Source organism: Rutidosis leptorrhynchoides, chromosome 2, assembly GCF_046630445.1.
Source record: "Rutidosis leptorrhynchoides isolate AG116_Rl617_1_P2 chromosome 2, CSIRO_AGI_Rlap_v1, whole genome shotgun sequence".
NCBI lineage: Eukaryota > Viridiplantae > Streptophyta > Magnoliopsida > Asterales > Asteraceae > Rutidosis > Rutidosis leptorrhynchoides.
In genome coordinates, this window is record NC_092334.1 from 147,584,521 (window position 1) to 147,605,944 (window position 21,424).

Sequence of the window (21,424 nt, forward strand, 5' to 3'; positions counted from 1 at the left end):
ATAATAGTCTTAATACATGGTGATGAACATGTGGTCTTCGTCAAAGAAGTGGGTTCCCCGGTTATAGAGCTTAAAGAGCCAACACTCCCATTCAATGATATTGACAGATCCTCAGCATACAATTCAGACTCAGATGATGAAAACTTGTTCGAAGGCTTAAAGGGCAATATATCTGTTCAAACAGATCACAAAGAATCTGAAAAATCAACATCATCTAATGATGGGAACTCCGCTCATGATACTCCTACAACCTCGGCTAAGAGGGAGGTACATGGAGTCTCTATTATTCATGAGTTTAAAATTATTTCAGAAGGTGAAAAATCTGGAAGAGATGTTACTGCCTTATGCAATTCTCTCCAAGATTTAATTAATGGGTTAGGTGATCATCTAGTGGATAAATGAAGATTCTCTCGGTGAAAATTCGAGGCTCAAAGGAAAGAAAGAAGCGTGTTTGGGTTCAAGAAATGTGTTACAAAAATAATGTTCAATTTCTTGGTATCCAAGAATCCAAGATAACCAGGCTCGAACTTTTTCGTATCAAAACTTTATGGGGAAACTATACTTTCGACTATGCATGTAGTTTATCTCGTGGCATGTCTGGTGGTTTGATTTCAGTGTAGGACCCGGCAGTCTTTACCAAATCTCAAATATGGTGTGACAACTCTTACATCATAGTTCAAGGTAAATGGGTCGACTCTTCTGCTGACTGGTTCTTAATAAACGTTTACAGCCCGCAAGATTCGAATGAAAATTCGGCCCTATGGAGGCGGCTACAAGAGTTCATGGGTAATCATATTGGTCACTATATAAGTTTTGGAGATATGAATGTAGTGAGATTCGAAAACGAAAGGGTTGGGTCGGATTTTTCTTTATCTGAGGCCAATTCCTTTAACTCTTTCATCGAAAACTCTGAGCTTCTTGATATTCCTCTCGAAGACAGAAATTTTACATGGATGAATAAGGCTGGTTCTAAACTTAGTAGGCTTGACCGTTTCCTTGTTACTCATGGTGTTTCAGAAGCTATCATGGATCTCCACCTCACTGCCCTTCCTTGCGGGCCTTCTGATCATACTCCACTTCTTCTCTTCACTGAAAAAATGGACTTCGGCCCAATCCCTTTCAAATCTTTTAATTCCTGGTTCTACCGTGAAGGTTTTGATAACTGTGTCAAGCATGCTATTGCTGATAGCATTGCTGCTCACAAGCCATTTAATGAGATTTTGAAGCATGTTAAAACCAAAATTAAAGAATGGAATCATGCTAGCAGATCGGAGTCCTCTTCTAGGATAAGTCAGATTGCCTCTCGCATTACTGATATTGATCTTAGAATCGATTTTGATATTGCTTCGCTTGATGAAAAAGAAGAGAGAATCAATCTTTGTAAGGAACATGAAGAAATTCAACACTTAGACCATATGGACATTCTGTAAAAGTCCAAGTTAAAATGGGTTATCGAAGGGGATGAGAACTCTAAGTTTTTTCACGGAGTTCTAAAACAGAAAAGGCATTATCAGGCAGTTCATGGTATTATGAAAGAAGGATAGTGGCTCACATCTCCTTCTTTGGTCAAATGAGAATTTTTTGAAGCTTTTAAAGAAAAATTTGATCAGCAAACTATCTATTCTGAAATGCCTTCTCTTACTCCGTTGGTTACCCTGGATCCTACTGATGTTTCGGCCCTTGATCACGATATTTCCGATGATGAAATTAAAAGAGCCATATGGGATTGTGGTAGCTCAAAATCACCGGGACCAGATGGCTTCTCTTTTCTTTTCCTGAAAACTTACTGGGATCTGTTAAAAAGTGAAGTGTCTGCTTTGGTAAAATCTATTTTTTTCAATAGTGCTTTCCCGCGTGGTACAAACTCTTCCTTTATCTCCCTCATTCCGAAAATTAATAATCCCGTTACTGTCAATGACTTCCGCCCCATTTCTTTGATTGGAATCATTTATAAAATTATCGCGAAAATATTAGCTAACCGCCTATCCAGGGTGATTGATAAAATCATTAGCCCTGTTCAGACAGCTTTTATCGCAGGGAGACAAATATTGGACGGTGTTTGATGATAAATGAGCTTATCTCTTGGTACAAGAAACATAAAAAGGAGTTGTTAATTTTTAAATTTGATTTCGACAAAGCTTTTGACTCGGTCGATTGGAGATTTCTTGACCACGTGATGATAACCCTCGGGTCCAGCAGTAAATGGAGGTCTTGGATTAAAATGTGTCTATCCTCTACCAGAACTTTGGTTTTGGTCAATGGGAGCCCTACTCCAGAATTCTCGGTTAAAAGAGGATTACATCAAGGAGATCCATTAAGTCCTTTTTTGTTTATTATCGTTATGGAAGGACTCCATCTCATTCTTCATGAGGCAAAACAAGCTGGTAATATTAATGGTGTTTGTGTTGGTAACAATGACTTTTTTCTTTCACATCTTTTCTTTGCAGACGATGTGATGATTACTGCTAATTGGAATCATACTGAGTTGCACAATATTATCAACATATTTAATCGGTTCCATCAGCTTGCTGGGCTTAAAATTAACATATCAAAATCCAAACTTTTTGGTTTTGGTGTTAGTGGCTCGGATATTGCTAACATGGCTCAAGATACAGGATGTGCACCAGGCTCCTCTCCTCTCGTGTACCTTGGTCTTCCAATGGGTATCAACATGAACCGGGCATCAAGTTGGCAACCTGTCATTGACAGATTTAAAAGAAAACTTTCTTCATGGAAAGTCAATCTTTTATCTATAGGAGGTCGCCTAACTCTTATTCAATCTGTTCTTGGTAGCTTAGGTATCTATTATCTGTCCTTATTTAAATGCCCCGAAAAGATCATTAACTCTCTAGAAAAATTGAGAGCTTCATTCTTTTGGGGCGGTGATGGTGAGAAATATAAAATGGCTTGGATTAAGTGGTCTAATGTGCTTGCCTCCCGTAACAACAGAGGATTATCCATTGGTAGTTTAAAAGCCTTAAACATGGCTCTTCTGCAGAAATGGAGGTGGCGTATGGCTACAAATCCTGATTGTCTATGGGTCGCTATGATTAAAGCAATTCATGCATGCGAATCGGGTTTAACTAACCTGGATTCTAGCAACTCAGGGACGTGGTTTCTATTCTTTCTTCTACTAAATGGTTGCAATCAAAAGAGATAATTCCTTCTAATTGTTTGTTTCGCAAGCTGGGTAATGGGAATGATATTAAATTTTGGAAGGACTGCTGGTGTGGAACTGAGTCTCTTATGTACAGGTATAATCGTCTTTTTCACTTGGAAGAGAATCAAGACTGCTTTGTTTCGGACATATATATTGATGGCTCGTGGGTTTGGCGTTGGTCTAGATCATTGGTAGGTAGAAACAACGCTCTCCTTAACTCAATGCTTGTAGACATAGGAGTGATCAGCTTCTCTACTTCATCGGATTCTTGGGCATGGCACGTCGATCCTTCAGGTTTATTTGCTGTCAACTCTACCAGAACTCTTATTGATCAGGTTATTCTCCCATCGCTTTCTCAGCGACATTCTGGCTAAAGCTTCTCCCTCGCAAAATCAATATTTTCATGTGGAGGCTCAAGCTTGATAGGATTCCAACAAGATTCAATCTTTCATCACGTGGTCTTGAGATCGAATCTATAGCTTGTCCTGTTTGCAACTTTGTGGTTGAATCTAGAGATCATCTCATGTTCTCTTGTGATATTGCCGCTGATATATGGAGGCTTCTTTGTCTATGGATTGATAAAGGGCTTCCAGTTTTCAACTTCTGGAACGATTGGAATCAGTGGTTCGATACGTGGAATGGTTCGAACCTTCAAAAGGATCGATTGTATGTCATATTCGCGGCTGCTTTTTGGTCTTTATGGAGATACTGGAACAGCGTGACTTTTGGCTCTAATCCTATGAAGAAAAGTTATATTTTTGATATTATTCGTTTTATGTCTTTTAGTTGGATTAGATATCATAGTAGACGAGATTTAAATTGGAACAATTGGCTTTTATCGCCTTTGTAATCTTCCTCTAGCTTCTTACTAGAGGTTTTATTTTTCAATATTATAGTCGTTCGAAAAAAAAATATTGGAAGTGGGGTCAATGTGGTGGGTGTGATGGATGTTAGTGAATGTGGTTGGGAATGTGGTTGGGAATGTGGTTGGAAGAAGATGATGAGGTGGCGCTAATGTGGCATCAATGTTGTAATGACCCGGAAATTTCCAACCAAATTTAAACCTTAATCTTTATATGTATCCGACACGATAAGCAAAATCTGTAATATTGAGTCTCGAAAACCTTGAAATCTATATTCATGAAATTCGTTACCCTTTGACCATGTCTGACGATTCACGAACAATCATGTGTATTATATATAATACTGTACATAAACGTATTTTATTTCACTATAAGTTTATTATAGTTATCAATGTGATTAAAAGATAATATTATTCGATTGAATTATCAGATACATTGAGTTAGGATTATGAGTCTTTGTCATAAGGTCCACTTTGAATTAGGAAACCCTTACTTTTAACGGTATTCGGAATATTTGGTAAAGTGATTCCGTGTAAGAACAAAAGTGTTATTATTGAGGATTAGACAGAGGTTAACGGAGAGTCTTGTTTAATTATCAAAAGTATACCTTGCAATGATTGACTTGTGTCACTTGATAGGTTAATTATTTAGTTTTCTTAATATTTAAAACGTTTTACGATATAGATGAAACCTTTGAAAGAATGATTTTGAATATAACTAATCCTGGAAAAACTAAATTATATTCAATTTAGTACGAACACATTATTTTGATATAATAGAATTTGATTATAAAATATTTTTATGGATTTTCAATGATATAAAAAAAATAATAAAGATAAAATAAAGATTTCTAATGAGCACCAAAAGACTACAACATTTCATCACAGATTGTAAGTTAAAATGTTGGGAATCACTAAACCTGCGCACTTGCACGAGAAAAATCATAACTAATTCATACTGACTCGAAAAAGGGTGATCCTGGTGTCCAGACGACCGTAACTCAAAAATCTACAACTTTCGTGAATATACCTTACTCGGATCGCGTACCCATCTACGCGAAACGCGTAATGTTTGCCGACCTAAAAAGTGGACAGCATAAATTCGCTGGATCTGGCCTCTTACTTTCACACCTTTTTTTTTTTCCTACTTCTTCTTTCTTATATTACTCCGTATACTTACATAAATAAATAAATTAAAAATATTTTTATTATTATTATTATTATTAATTAAGATTATCAAGATTACTAATATTAATCCTAATATTACTAGTATTAGTATTATTTTGAGAAAAATTATTAGTATTATACATAAAATACTACGACGGGGTTCTGCCCAAATGTTTTCAAAAATGGTTTCATGAGTGGGAGTGATTGAGCTAGATTATGGGTTATAGCTATGGAGGTTATGGGTAGTGTTCGGGGGTTTTGCTCGTGAGTCAAACTAGTGTTTATCATCTCCGTTGCATCTATATACTTTCCTGCAATATTGAATCTCAATATTGATACGTGAGCACTCAAAACTTAACTTTTATATATTATTAGTGTATCCCTGACTAGTGCTCGAGAATTTAGGATCATGCATGCTGGTATGTTTAAATTTTGTCAAAATATGTTTTAGGGTAGAATCTGAATTAGTTACTCCTGTGGTTGAGATAAGGTATATGATATGCATGTTTTTGGAAAGGTGGCAAAAAACTATAAACTTTTCATTTAGATATCGAATGGATTCGACGGACGGATTAGAAGTTATAGTCAATTGAATTTTTGTATTAATTATTAAAATGATTATTTTTATTATTACGACGTCGTTAAAATCATCGTTATTATTATTTGATTATTATCATTATTGTTATTATGATTATTATTATTATTAATAATTAAAAATAATTAATATTTTTATCAAAAACTATCAAATTATTATTTTGATCGTTATTATTATTAAAATTATCAAATTATTATCATTAACATTAAAATTATCATTTTTATTAAAAGTATTATTTTTTATGGAAATATTATTATTATTATAAAATATTAACTTATCATTTTAATATATTTTTATATAAAGTTTTATTTATTAATAAATGAATTATATTATTATTTACTCTAACAAATTTTGTAAAAATATTTAAAAATATAAAATGACGATATTTAATCATGTGTAAATTTTGGAAATCATTTTGAGTCAAATTCATTTTTGTTAACTGTTGTATATTAGTCTTGAGCATTAGGATTGTGGTACACTAAGATTTGACCTTAATTGTTAAATAGATATTAACCAATATATAAAAATATATAATTAATTTAGGTTCGTGAATCGAAGGCCAACCTTGCACATGTTAAATGATGTTATATGTATTTTTACTACAAAATACAGTATGGTGAGTATATAGTCCCACTTTTAAACTCTAAATATTTCGGGATGAGAATACATGCATTTTATGATTTACGTTATGGACACAAGTGATTAAAAATATATATTCTACGTTGAGTTGTACCACTGGCATACTTCCCTGTAACTTGGTAACTAATATTTACATGAGGTATTGTAAACGCGAATCCTGTTGATAGATCTATCGGGCCTGACAACCCCAACCGGACTGGACGACCAGTATTCAACGGTTGCACAGTACTTCGTTTCGGTGACTACACTTGGTACAGTGTAGTAAGATTTCATAATAAAGGGAATATGCGACGTTGATTAAATGTTAAGTATGGTTATCAAGTGCTCAACAACTTAGAATATTTTTTTTATAATTATCTTTATCTATATGAAATCTTGTGGTCCATAGTTATAACGCTACTAGCATCAAACCTATATCTCACCAACTTTATGTTGACGTTTTAAAGCATGTTATTCTCAGGTACGAATTAAGTCTTCCGCTGTGCATTAGCTCATGTAAAGGACATTACTTGGAGTCGATCATCGCAATGGGACCAAATGTTGATGACTTCGTCCAGGAGGATTAGGAAGGGTTGTTAAAGTTGATATCAGAGCGGTGGTCTTAGCGAACCAGGTCTTGCATTAGTGTGTCTAACTAATAGTCGTTAGGATGCATTAGTGAGTCTGGACTTCGACCGTGTCTGCATGTCAAAAGTTTTGCTTATTATTTTTGTCGGAAATCATCTGCTTATCATCCTTAGGAAATTACCTGCTCATTATTCTTAGTCTAGACATGTTTTACTACATTGACTGCATAAATAGTGTATAGACAAAATTTATATCTTAACGTATCTGACAATTCATATCTTAACGTATCTGTTACTGTAGACCTTGCCTGATATCTCATGTAATTTTCTCCGTAATTTAAGGGATCCTGGTACTATATATATCTATGCATATTATGTGTTGAGAATACATCCAACTATCAATTGCTATCACTAACTCTTCATATCAAAAATCTTTTATGTGATCGCGTGATATGGCCTCTACAAATCGACCACGTTCCTCCGACTCTGAAGACAGCGTGACAGGAGCACACTAACCAATCAACTACCGTGATTACTGGATAAAATGGGGGTGGGTTCGCGACATACTCACCCTATGGAGAAGGGAAGAAGGTACTCCATATCATGAACCGAATCTACCACCTAACCTTGGAGTACTTGACCCGCTAACCGGCGAACCCGTTCGCAACACCGTTTATACCCTTTTTGCAAGAATTTTTCGTCTTGAGACTACCATTAACGGAACTAGAGATGATATCCGACCTTTACCTCACACTGATAACCAACCAGGGTTAGTAGAAAAAGTTAGAGAACTTCGAGCTCGAGTATTAACTTTAGAGAGCATGGTACACAATTTGCAAGCACCAGCAGTATCACCAGCACCAGTAACATCACCAGCTTCAGCACCAACGGTACCAGTACCACCAATAACCCAAGTTTCAACAATCCATGCCTCATCATCTCATTCTGTACCTCGAGTATAATCATCGTTCTACGAATCGTTCTACATCAATTACCTTCGTTCGACATGAAGATTATGTAATCTTTAATGTTTTAGAGATTATATATTCTCGTTCTAACGGTAAATTAAATGAGATTAATATCATATCAACTCATTAAATCTATATTACATCAGAAGAAAATATATATGTAAGTATATTTTCATAAAGATTGTAATTAAAAATTCGATCGTACAAACTGTTAATGATGAAAATATTTTAACGGGTAGGTAGTACCCGATGAATATTTAGATTTCACATTAATAAGTTACACTATACATTCTTTGAATCTGATTCAACGGTCATTCACTATCCTACTTACAACTATCAATATACGTATTCGTTCACCACAGAATAACCATTTCCAGACAAATTTCATATTTGGATTTTGATCTATCAAAATTCAACAAGTGGCATAATGAAGAAAACATTGGACATAATAAAATTTGTTAGAAACAAACAAATTAATTATAAAGAATTTTGGTAAGGATCCATGCTAACTGTTCCTAGCTAGCTGTTCCCAGCTAACTGTTAATTCCGTATTACATTTTATTTATCGCAATTTAATTTATTGTCATTTAATTTCTGTTATTTACTTTTACGCACTTTAAATCGGGACACATGTACACAGTACGTCGGATTAATTCTGAGACAATACGTTGTACACGGGTCATGATATATATTTATTTATTTTACGCACTATAAATAACGGGACACGTATACAAGGTTTCGATCTATCATATCGACCCATCTATATATATATTTCGGAACAACCGTAGACACTCTATATGTGAATGTTGGAGTTGACTATACAGGGTTGGAGTTGATTCCAAAATATATATATGGTTTGAGTTGTGATCAATACTGAGACCGGTACACGGGTCACGATACGTATTAATTAATTCGAATATTATATATTAAATTTATATATGAATTTATTGGACCATTGGACAATCGGACTATTGGACTGCTAACTTTGGACAATTAAAATGAATTAAAATATTAATTATAACATATGAAACTAAATAATTCTTCAATTTTGCCACTTGATTTCATCTTAAACCTCATTTGTACCTCGACAGTTACAATTCGCGTTCAAATCTTTCATGATTTTTGAAAAACACCTTGATCGGGAGGATGAACCAGCCGCATTTCACCTACGGAAGAAAAGATTTATGCATATAGTTATGCACCTGAAAAACTCTTGAACTCAAAGTCATAGTTTAACACGTACCGCGTCGAATTCTTTATCAATCATTAGCAAAAACCACCTTACGATTCTTTTTCAAATTAGCCAATTTTGTCACAGCTCCAGCAGAGCAACTTCGACCTTCCACTCGAATAAGTCTTATCATAACTTTGATATATACGATTGGCTTTCCTCATTGTTACCGGAGAACCTTTTATATTCCACCATATTACCATCAGCGTTTAATCATCTAAAAACACAATTCTCTTGAAACCACCTTGGTTTGATAACCGATGACCCAGATCCGTTAACTTTGAAAATGCTGACGAAGCAGCATGTTGTAGATGGTCTTAATGGCCAAACGTTGATGATAAAGAATGGAGTATTGGAAACACTAAATAGAAAAATTTAGTACTAAAAAGCGGATTATGCGAAACTATGAAGGCAGCAGTGGACAAATCATAAAGAATAAGTTTGACTTCAAAGAATTCAAATAATTCGAGGCCTGTTGAAGTCTTTAGCGAAGATCTAGTTCCTTACTCTAAACCCTTGCGGACAATAGTCTCTATCATCCTTTGATCTTAGATATTCAAAGATATTATCGTATCTTACAGTATAAATATCCTTGATATTTCTGAAGATATTTTCATAAACGTTCTTACCTGAAATCAATTCTCTCTCCGTAATATCTGTGTTACAACATAAAAGAAACTATGTCAGTTTCTAAAATCTGAAACCTTCAAAATTAAAGTATGAATGTTTTGAAGTAGTGTTGGGAACTGATGCATGAATTAGTATAATATAATGACAATTGATCAACATCATTATATTACAGTAAGTCATGTTGAGTTTCTAATGGAATGTGATGATTCACAGTACCATCATCATGTGCCATTTACATGACTCTTACATTCTATCTAATCTCTAAACATATCAAGAAAATATTTTTCTTGATGACTCGGTCTTTTCCAGGATATTCTGGTAATTTGACAAATCAAAATCGTTCCATTACCATTTCTTTCTTAGAGTATTAGCTATGTTCATTCCAAATTTCATACCTACGAATTCTGGACCATTACTCGCTTGACTCGAAGTAGGAAAGAGGAGACAAAAGTATATAACCCTTGAATAGAAAAGAAAATAAGAAGCCCAATGATAACCCCGAAATTTCAAACCGTGTATATCGATACAGATAGCAATATAGAGACACGGGAGAACTAGAAACACTATAAATACAAGAGTATAGTAAGTAAATAGATTCTTCTGGTGGTAGATGAAAAAGAAGAATGACAGATATAAAAGTTAAGAGTATATCAAGAATCAGTACTGGATGGAGCATATTAACGAACGCTTTAAAGTATGAACTAAGGGGGAAGAATAGGATGTGAGATATGGAATAAGGAAACAAAGGGGGTAGATTTATAGTAAAATATCCGACAGAGCAATTGCAACAGATTATTTTATTTAATCAAAGAAGATCCCGATTACCTAAATCGCCGAAGAACCAAATCTTATTACGTAAGATTTTCTTTAAATCCCATGAATTCCGGAAATCAATGGTAACTACGTCATCGGTTGAAACGAATATATATTTACTCATTTCATTCTTTTGTGATAGCTTCACTCGTACGCTTCACATGATCGAATCGTTTTATCAATATCTCTCAATAATGATAAAACTCCATTATCACCTCATAATCGTCATGAAAACATTCTTATTGTTATCTATGACGACCTCTATCAAATTTCGGGGACGAAATTTCTTTAACGGGTAGGTACTGTAATGACCCGGAAATTTCCAACCAAATTTAAACCTTAATCTTTATATGTATCCGACACGATAAGCAAAATCTGTAATATTGAGTCTCGAAAACCTTGAAATCTATATTCATGAAATTTGTTACCCTTTGACCATGTCTGACGATTCACGAACAATCATGTGTATTATATATAATACTGTACATAAACGTATTTTATTTCACTATAAGTTTATTATAGTTATCAATGTGATTAAAAGATAATATTATTCGATTGAATTATCAGATACATTGAGTTAGGATTATGAGTCTTTGTCATAAGGTCCACTTTGAATTAGGAAACCCTTACTTTTAACGGTATTCGGAATATTTGGTAAAGTGATTCCGTGTAAGAACAAAAGTGTTATTATTGAGGATTAGACAGAGGTTAACGGAGAGTCTTGTTTAATTATCAAAAGTATACCTTGCAATGATTGACTTGTGTCACTTGATAGGTTAATTATTTAGTTTTCTTAATATTTAAAACGTTTTACGATATAGATGAAACCTTTGAAAGAATGATTTTGAATATAACTAATCCTGGAAAAACTAAATTATATTCAATTTAGTACGAACACATTATTTTGATATAATAGAATTTGATTATAAAATATTTTTATGGATTTTCAATGATATAAAAAAATAATAAAGATAAAATAAAGATTTCTAATGAGCACCAAAAGACTACAATATTTCATCACAGATTGTAAGTTAAAATGTTGGGAATCACTAAACCTGCGCACTTGCACGAGAAAAATCATAACTAATTCATACTGACTCGAAAAAGGGTGATCCTGGTGTCCAGACGACCGTAACTCAAAAATCTACAACTTTCGTGAATATACCTTACTCGGATCGCGTACCCATCTACTCGAAACGCGTAATGTTTGCCGACCTAAAAAGTGGACAGCATAAATTCGCTGGATCTGGCCTCTTACTTTCACACCTTTTTTTTTTTTCCTACTTCTTCTTTCTTATATTACTCCGTATACTTACATAAATAAATAAATTAAAAATATTTTTATTATTATTATTATTATTAATTAAGATTATCAAGATTACTAATATTAATCCTAATATTACTAGTATTAGTATTATTTTGAGAAAAATTATTAGTATTATACATAAAATACTACGACTGGGTTCTGCCCAAATGTTTTCAAAAATGGTTTCATGAGTGGGAGTGATTGAGCTAGATTATGGGTTATAGCTATGGAGGTTATGGGTAGTGTTCGGGGGTTTTGCTCGTGAGTCAAACTAGTGTTTATCATCTCCGTTGCATCTATATACTTTCCTGCAATATTGAATCTCAATATTGATACGTGAGCACTCAAAACTTAACTTTTATATATTATTAGTGTATCCCTGACTAGTGCTCGAGAATTTAGGATCATGCATGCTGGTATGTTTAAATTTTGTCAAAATATGTTTTAGGGTAGAATCTGAATTAGTTACTCCTGTGGTTGAGATAAGGTATATGATATGCATGTTTTTGAAAAGGTGGCAAAAAACTATAAACTTTTCATTTAGATATCGAATGGATTCGACGGACGGATTAGAAGTTATAGTCAATTGAATTTTTGTATTAATTATTAAAATGATTATTTTTATTATTACGACGTCGTTAAAATCATCGTTATTATTATTTGATTATTATCATTATTGTTATTATGATTATTATTATTATTAATAATTAAAAATAATTAATATTTTTATCAAAAACTATCAAATTATTATTTTGATCGTTATTATTATTAAAATTATCAAATTATTATCATTAACATTAAAATTATCATTTTTATTAAAAGTATTATTTTTTATGGAAATATTATTATTATTATAAAATATTAACTTATCATTTTAATATATTTTTATATAAAGTTTTATTTATTAATAAATGAATTATATTATTATTTACTCTAACAAATTTTGTAAAAATATTTAAAAATATAAAATGACGATATTTAATCATGTGTAAATTTTGGAAATCATTTTGAGTCAAATTCATTTTTGTTAACTGTTGTATATTAGTCTTGAGCATTAGGATTGTGGTACACTAAGATTTGACCTTAATTGTTAAATAGATATTAACCAATATATGAAAATATATAATTAATTTAGGTTCGTGAATCGAAGGCCAACCTTGCACATGTTAAATGATGTTATATGTATTTTTACTACAAAATACAGTATGGTGAGTATATAGTCCCACTTTTAAACTCTAAATATTTCGGGATGAGAATACATGCATTTTATGATTTACGTTATGGACACAAGTGATTAAAAATATATATTCTACGTTGAGTTGTACCACTGGCATACTTCCCTGTAACTTGGTAACTAATATTTACATGAGGTATTGTAAACGCGAATCCTGTTGATAGATCTATCGGGCCTGGCAACCCCAACCGGACTGGACGACCAGTATTCAACGGTTGCACAGTACTTCGTTTCAGTGACTACACTTGGTACAGTGTAGTAAGATTTCATAATAAAGGGAATATGCGACGTTGATTAAATGTTAAGTATGGTTATCAAGTGCTCAACAACTTAGAATATTTTTTTTATAATTATCTTTATCTATATGAAATCTTGTGGTCCATAGTTATAACGCTACTAGCATCAAACCTATATCTCACCAACTTTATGTTGACGTTTTAAAGCATGTTATTCTCATGTACGAATTAAGTCTTCCGCTGTGCATTAGCTCATGTAAAGGACATTACTTGGAGTCGATCATCGCAATGGGACCAAATGTTGATGACTTCGTTCAGGAGGATTAGGAAGGGTTGTTAAAAATGTGGTTCCATGACAGGTGTCATGGATAAGAGTGATCTAAGTGCAAGATTTTAGTTGGAGCGGGCGGTCACCGTGGGTTAATGAGTGAAGTACAACGTGATTCGGGTGTCTTATCCGACGATATTAAAAGGAGTTGGTAATCAGCTAATCTGGAGACATTGTGGGTGTTGAAGGAGCATAGTTGACGGGTTGGCGAAGATTGTTTAGTGTCTCCTTCGAGTGAGAGATTGTTGAATGTGAAGTCGATTAAACAAGAAAAGAAATTAGCTTGAAGGAAAAACCATACTTGGGCAACAAGGTCAAGACACGAAAAAGGAAAGTTCTAGATTTTCTTGTGAAAAACTCGCGATCACGAGTTTGGAAAGAGGAAGTGGTTCGCGATCGCGAACCTGGGCATCCAGAATCTTCTTGCTTGCTCTCAAAGTTATATCCTTCTTTGTTTTTACCTATAAATAAGACCCTATGTAACCCATAACTATGTGCACGAAAAATATAGTGAAAAATCTCTGGTTTGCGCCTGTGGAGTAAACAAATTCTTCTCCGTGTTTTGGAGTTGGGATATAACCACGTTAAATCTCGTGTCGTTTATCTTTATCGTTATATGCTTAATTATACGTTTATCGTTTGTGGATTAGTGATTGGTTTGAATCACTTGTCGTGTTATGGCCTTCTGAATTCTTAACAAAATTGATAATCAAGTGGTGACTTGACACTGATGTGGTATTTTATCATGGTGAGAATAGCTTGTGATTAATAGGACGACTTTAATGAAATAACATCTTTGTGTGATATATTTAGATTTTTAATAGCAAAACCTTTCTATGTGAAGTTAATGTGACGATGAAAGGTGATTCTACCTTATAGTGAGTGTTGTCTTGTGACACTACTAAGAAGTTTTACGGAAATACAAGGTACCATTAAAATTGTATACGATACTATTAAGAAAATTATAAGACTCTATATATTTGTAAGATTTATGATTTTATACTACGAGTCATTAAGACTTTTAAGATCTTTGACTTTAATCATAAAGTACATAAACCCATAATTAATTAGACACAGTTTCCAAGAATTTAAATTCATCTCCCCAGTCACTGGGTTTTTGCTTTTTCTGACCACCGGCATCTCGTCGATAGCCCGATTTCTCTTGCTTTTCTCCCATTTTCAACTTTTCCATTGATATCTCCTTATCCCCTCCCGTCCTTCGGTCGATGGTAGTGTTGTATGGCTACCCAGCCTCCTACATATGCCGCATGCAGGCATCGAGATTGGTAGTTCCTCACCAATCTCTATGTTCAGTGTGGTGTCGAGGTGCTTGGTGACTAATTTCTTTACTCTTGACGGAAGGATGCATTTTCTTTTTCTTTTTGTGTTTTTCCGGCGGCTCAAATTTTTCGGCGAAATTTTTTTTCGTAAACAATCTCCTTCCTTCTTTTCGGGCGCGTTTTTCTTCCCCTTTATCACCTTCCCTCACATCTGCTTCGTTCATCTTTTCCGCGATTTCTACACTTTTTTTCAGCGACGGTCGACGGTGGTCTCTTTTCGTTCTATATTCCTCCTGAGTTGGGGGCCTTAGGTGTGTTGAGTTTTGTTCGGTTCCTAGGGGTCTTGGATGCTTCCGTCGTGGGGTGACGCCCATAGATTACTCTGGTGTTGATTAGGTAGAGTTAGGTGTTGGGTACATTTTATGTTTTGTTTTAGGAGTATATCTGAGTTTGGTCGTAGAGTGTGGGTTGGTTTGTGGTGTTTTAAAGTTGCTTTTAGTGCTATCAAGGTTGGTTGGTCTATGATGAGTTTTGCGGCTACTTCCCTTTGTTTCCGCTTCGTTTTTGCTTGGGTGGTACTTTCTTTGTTGGGTGGTTCATTTATCCAGTGTCTGTTTTATATCTCCCGAAGCACCATTTGGTTCGTATGTGTCGGGTATTCAAGTTAGTGTTTCTCGACTCGTGAGCGTGTTTATTGTCTTCGATTCTGGGTGTTCGCCGAGTAGGTGTTCGGCTGGGTGGACGCTTTGGATGTGTATGGAGTTTTTTGGCATGGATCTTCTTTCACTAGATTGCAGGTAGTTATCTCCATCATCTGTGTCAAGGCGTTTATTTTTCTAGTGTTCGCTTAGGTCTAATCGCGTGACAACATGGGGATATGAACGTCTTTTTTGTTATGTTGGTTCATTGCAGTATAGTTTCTTTTCAATGTTGTAATGAGTTTGTTATGTTTGTGTTGTATGTTGATCATGTTTGTATGGTTGTTCAATTAGTATGTCATGTAAGTTGCTTCAAGTAGATCATTTGAATATACTCAAACAGATTGTTTGAATCTGGCTCTTGTAACTTCACTATATTACTAGATCTATTTTAGTTTAATTTATACCATTCACAGTGAATAGAAAAAACCTTTAAATTTTGATCATTAATTCGCCACTGGTGATGGTAAGAACATCTCTATTCCATACAATGTTGCAAAATTTGATTGATCGACACATTAATGTCTTGTATTTTATACAATATTATCGTCATCCATACAACTCTAACAGTTAATTTGAAGTCTTATAGAGCATCCGCAAAACATGGAGAACTAAAAAGTTTGATAGAATTTTCAGTAACTTCTTTTATAAAACTTTACTTTTTCAACCTTTATACAAAATAAAAGTTATGTGAATCGGAAAAGTTTCATTCACACGTGATGATAGATCAAATGTTGAACGACATTATATGTCACCTCATAATTTTTCTCCCATCTACCATACCTATCATGAATGCTCTCGAGTACAAAAGTGCATTCAATTAATTGTGGGCATCAAATATTAAACTCAGGACTTTTCTTTGGGCAACGATCCTTAAGATTTGTTACGGGTCTCAATTCGACGTTTGGGATCACAACCCATCTCTATTATGTCATTAGTTTATCTTTCAATTTTTTTTTTTTTTTTTGAAAAGCAAGATGATGTATTATTAATAATAAGGAGGAGTTACAAGGCCCTATACAAATCTATACATTGAGGTAACGGAGTTACAAGTAAACTATAAGGTTGCGAGTAACCAACGAATTCCAATAGAAACTAAAGAGGGAATAAGAACTTGAAATAAACAAGCCGGACTAGAGAGGATAACAGTGACGATCTAGCGCCTACAAAGTTACACAAACTAGCCCGATTAATCAAACCCTCAATAGAGAAAATGGAATCCATGGGTTACACGTAAGTTACGTGTGTGAGCCTGTAGAAGATTAGCCAATCCCAACACGCTGGGGAGAATCTACAATGAAGAAAGAAGGATTTATTAGCCATTGATGCCATTCGATTATTTTCTTTTTGCGTGATCTTTTAGAAATCCAACAGTAGCTTAGGGTTTGAATTTCGGATAGAATCGAACCAGGAGACCACGTTTTTTTGGAGAAGACTTTCTGATTCCTATGTTTCCAAATTTTGTAGCAAGTTACCCATTTGGTAGCTTGCCATATTGAAGAGCCGAAATTGCTGAGTGCGAATGGTTGCTTATTGATGATGGCATCTCCGAGATTGGAAATTAACGAGGCGTCTTGGGCCCACCAATCAAGAACAAGTTTCCATATGAGTGCAGCTTTTGGACATAAACATAGGATATGTTCGGTGGTTTCGAGAGCCGATTCACATAGGGGGCATAAAGTAGAATCGAGATCAATGCCCCTTTTATCGATTAAAAATCGAACCGGGATCTTATATTGAATTGCTCGCCAGATGAATATATATACTTTTTGAGGGATAAGTTTGTTACGGGGAATCGATAAGCTTAAAGCGTTGCTCCCAAGCTTTAGAGAGTTAATCAAGAATGTCAAGGATTTGGTAGTGAAAATTCCTGTGGGGTCAAGACTGTATTTCCAGGAGTCTTGTCTGTCGGATAAAGTTATGGAAGATATAATGTTATTTACTTCCCTAAGTTCGTTGGTAGCCCGACCACTGGGAGGTCTTAACCAACACCAATTACCAAATGAGGACCCATTGCAATGTGTAATTCTTTCAGCGACAGAAGCATCTTTATTTGTCTCAAGCATGTATAATCTGTGGAAAAGTGTGCTAAAACGTTCCGAGCCAAACCATGTATCATTCCAAAATTTAATGGACGTGCCATTTCCGAGACATTTTGAGATGGAAGAGGAGAATGCGGCACCTGTCTTATCTGCAATTTTTCCGGCTTTAATAATTTCTTTCCAAACCGTCCGACCTGAAATATTCCTGCAAGAAACGTTAGAGTCCAACCCCCCATCCCCCCCGTAAATACTAGTAATAATTTTAACCCAGAGTGCGTGTTTCTCATTTTTGAATCGCCACCACCATTTACATAGTAGCGCGATGTTTTTACTAAAAAGAGAACCAACATTTAGACCGCCTTTCTCGTAGGGTAAAATAATTTGATCCCATTTTATCCAATTAATTTTATTTTCATTTGATGACCCGCCCCAAAAGAATTTTCGTCTTTTAGATTCAAGGAGGCAAAGAATGGAGGAGGGAGCATGAAAGAGAGAAAAATAATAGAGTGGTATGCTACTTAGGATAGATTTAATTAGTGTAAGTCGGCCTCCAAAAGAGATCGATTTAGCAGCCCAATCAGAAAGTCTTTTGTCAAATTTTTCGACAATAGGTTGCCAGGAGGAAGGGTGAGATGAAGGTACACCAATGGGAAGACCAAGATAAGTGAATGGAAAGGTGCCAGAAGAACAGCTAATATAGTTAGCCATGTCTTCAGTCTCTTGGGGAGAAGTGCCGACACCGTATAGTTTACTTTTTTGGAAGTTAACTTTGAGACCAGAGATTTTCTCGAAGCATTTGAGGAGTTTGGAAATGTGTTTAGCATTTCTTTTACTCCATTCCCCGAAAAATATTGTGTCGTCAGCGTACTGCAGGTGAGTGATAGAGATATTGTCATTGCCAACGTTAATGCCCCGCAGATGACCATTAGATAAGGCACGTTTGGTGAGGATGTTAAGACCTTCTGCGGCAATGATGAAAAGAAAAGGTGAGATTGGGTCACCTTGGCGAATACCCCTTTCGGGGTAGAATTCGTCAGTGGGAGAGCCATTGATTAGAACGGAAATAGATGAGGAGGAAAGACAAGCACGAATGAAGCTAATCCATTTATTACCGAACCCCATGTAGTGCATGGTATTAAATAGGAAGTCCCATTCGATACAGTCAAAAGCTTTTTCGAAATCTACTTTGAAAATGAGGCCTTTACTTTTTTTTCGTTTAAGTTCATCTATGATTTCATTTGCGATTAGCACGCTATCTAGGATGTTGCGTCCTTTGAGAAAGGCTGATTGTTCAGCCCCAATGACCTTATGAATAACTTTGGCAAGACGGTTAGAGAGGATTTTGGTGAGGATTTTATAGTAGCTACCAATTAGACATATAGGGCGATATTCGTTCAAGCCAATAGGGTTAGATTTTTTGGGGATGAGTGTGAAGAAGGAAGCGTTACAGCCTTTGGAGATTTCTGAGTTGGACCAAAACCAATCTAGTGCTTTGATAAGATCGTGTTTTATGAAGTCCCAGTATTTTTTGAAGAATTTCATGTTAAAACCATCAGGGCCAGGTGCTTTCGAACTTTCGCAGTCATGAATAGCATCCCAAATTTCCTTTTCTAGGAATTCGGATTCAAGGAAGAGGTTGTCTTGTGTGGAAATGTATTCAAGGTGAGGTGCATTATCGAAGTGACGGTGATTGTTAAGTTTGTTGGATTTAAATAGATTTTTGAAGTATAAATATGTTTCCTGTTTTATGATGTTGGGGTCTTCAATCCATGTTCCATTAAGTGACAAACCGTGTAAGTTATTTTTACTATTACGTTTTTTAATGAAGTTGTGGAAATATTTCGAGTTTTCGTCACCTTCTAGCGCCCATTTTATTCTGGATTTTTATTTTAACATGTTAGCTTTCTTTTTTTCTTTATCAAGGTGTGAGAATTTATCATCAAGCCATTTGTTTTTCTCGAATTCGGAGAGAGGTCTAGTTTCAGCTAAAGCTTCCCATTCGTTAATCTTATTTAGGTGTTCTAGAATTTGAGTGTCAAGATTATCGAGTTGTGCAATATGTTTTTTAAGTTCCAATTTAACATTTTTTAGTTTGTTACGGAGGATACAATCAGGGCGATTTCCAGTCATGGGGATAGACCAGGCCCGATTGATGATCGAATCAGCGTCTTTGAGTTCAAGCCAAGTGTTAAATACACGAATGGGTTTAGGTCCAGAATTGAAATAGGTGTTCCTAAGGAGTATGGGACAATGATCAGACAGGTCACGATCGAGTGTTTTGGAGGAGATGTTAGGCCATAATTTTAGAATATCATCAGAAACAAGGAATCTATCTAATTTACTGAATTTCATTCTTTTAATGCAGATTCTAGTGAATTTTTTACCGCCTAGGGGGATGTCAATTAATCCGAAGTTGTTAATGAAGTTATTAAAATTAGTAGCCCACTGTTGGTTGAACTCACAATTCATGCGTTCTGAGGCATTTCTAACTTCATTAAAGTCACCGAATAAAATGAAAGGAGTTGTGAGGGAGTTTATAAGGGATGATAACTCAGACCAAAGTCTTAGTTTTTTGGAGGAGGAGTGTGGACCGTATACATTTATGAAAGTAATCTGAGAATCATAACCCGCCCATGATCCGCTAATTGCAAGAAAAAATTCACCTTCAATGGCGTGCTCGAAGATGAATGAATTACAGTCCCAAATAGTGATGATTCCCCCAGATGCCCCAACCGAGTCTTTTTGAACGAATTTGAAATTAGAATTTCCCCAGAATGATTCAATGATGTTGTCTTGAGTTTGTTCACTTTTAGTTTCTTGTAAACCAAGTATTGTTGGTCTCTCTTTGCTACAAATACGTTTAAGCCAAGAAATTTTACCCAATTGCCCAAGACCCCGAATGTTAAGAGATATCGTACACATTATAAAGATAAGATAAAAACGAGGGAAAAGGAAGGATGTTACCGGGTATTCCACTGGATGCCGATGCTTTGTCCAAGTTCCTGTGTGTCCAAGCTTTTATCTTTAGATGAGCTTGATTTTTTCTTATTAATACCTCGTCCAATAGCCGCGGCAGAAACATGAGAATGATTTGATGCATTTTCGTCATTTAAATACGATGTTTTGCCACATTTAGAGAGTTGTGAAAAACGTAGTTTTTGGCCACTCCTTGCTAGATGTTTGATATATAGCATGTTAGATCTTGGCCTGTTTTTCGGAATTGGGATAGGGACCTCGGTAGAGCTTCGGGAAGAGGGTTTAGGTTTTAAAAGATCATCTTTCGAGCTTCTCTTAAAAGGATGCTCTTTTTCTTTAGGAATCAGTTTCGGTTTAAATTCAGAGGTGGTTTTACGTTTTGTTTTGGGTTTGTTCTTGCCGATATGGAGGAGGTCGTTGAGGTTGAAAGGGTCTGAGGATGCGGTTGTGTTATGGGGTGGGGGTGGGTCAGGCATGAGGTTCATGGGGGAAATTGGTCTGTTCGAATGTGGGGAATTAGGAGTCGAGTCAGAATCTGCTAAACCAAGGTTAACAGGCTGCTGAGTTGTTGGGCAAGTGATCGGGATGTTATGAGCTGAGCTTGCTGTTACCGGGTTGGAAAAGGTGTTGGGCTGGGGAGATGATGGGCCAGCCGTGTGTTGATCAGGAGGTGAAAATAAGTTTGCGAGTTGA

At 35.2% G+C, this 21,424-nt stretch overlaps 2 protein-coding genes across 2 annotated transcripts; one reads left to right on the top strand and one right to left on the bottom strand.

Annotated features, from left to right (window-relative positions):
- Nucleotides 1-398: 398 nt before the first annotated feature.
- On the top strand, nucleotides 399-1,430 carry LOC139888340 (uncharacterized). Its single transcript, XM_071871349.1, has 2 exons — nucleotides 399-616; nucleotides 731-1,430. The coding sequence occupies exons 1-2, from the start codon at nucleotides 399-401 to the stop codon at nucleotides 1,428-1,430; spliced, it is 918 nt and encodes a 305-aa protein (XP_071727450.1).
- An 18,209-nt stretch (nucleotides 1,431-19,639) lies between these two features.
- Nucleotides 19,640-20,677, bottom strand: LOC139888341 (uncharacterized). The gene has a single exon (XM_071871351.1). It carries the CDS (start codon nucleotides 20,675-20,677, stop codon nucleotides 19,640-19,642), a length of 1,038 nt encoding a protein of 345 aa, XP_071727452.1.
- Nucleotides 20,678-21,424: the final 747 nt, after the last annotated feature.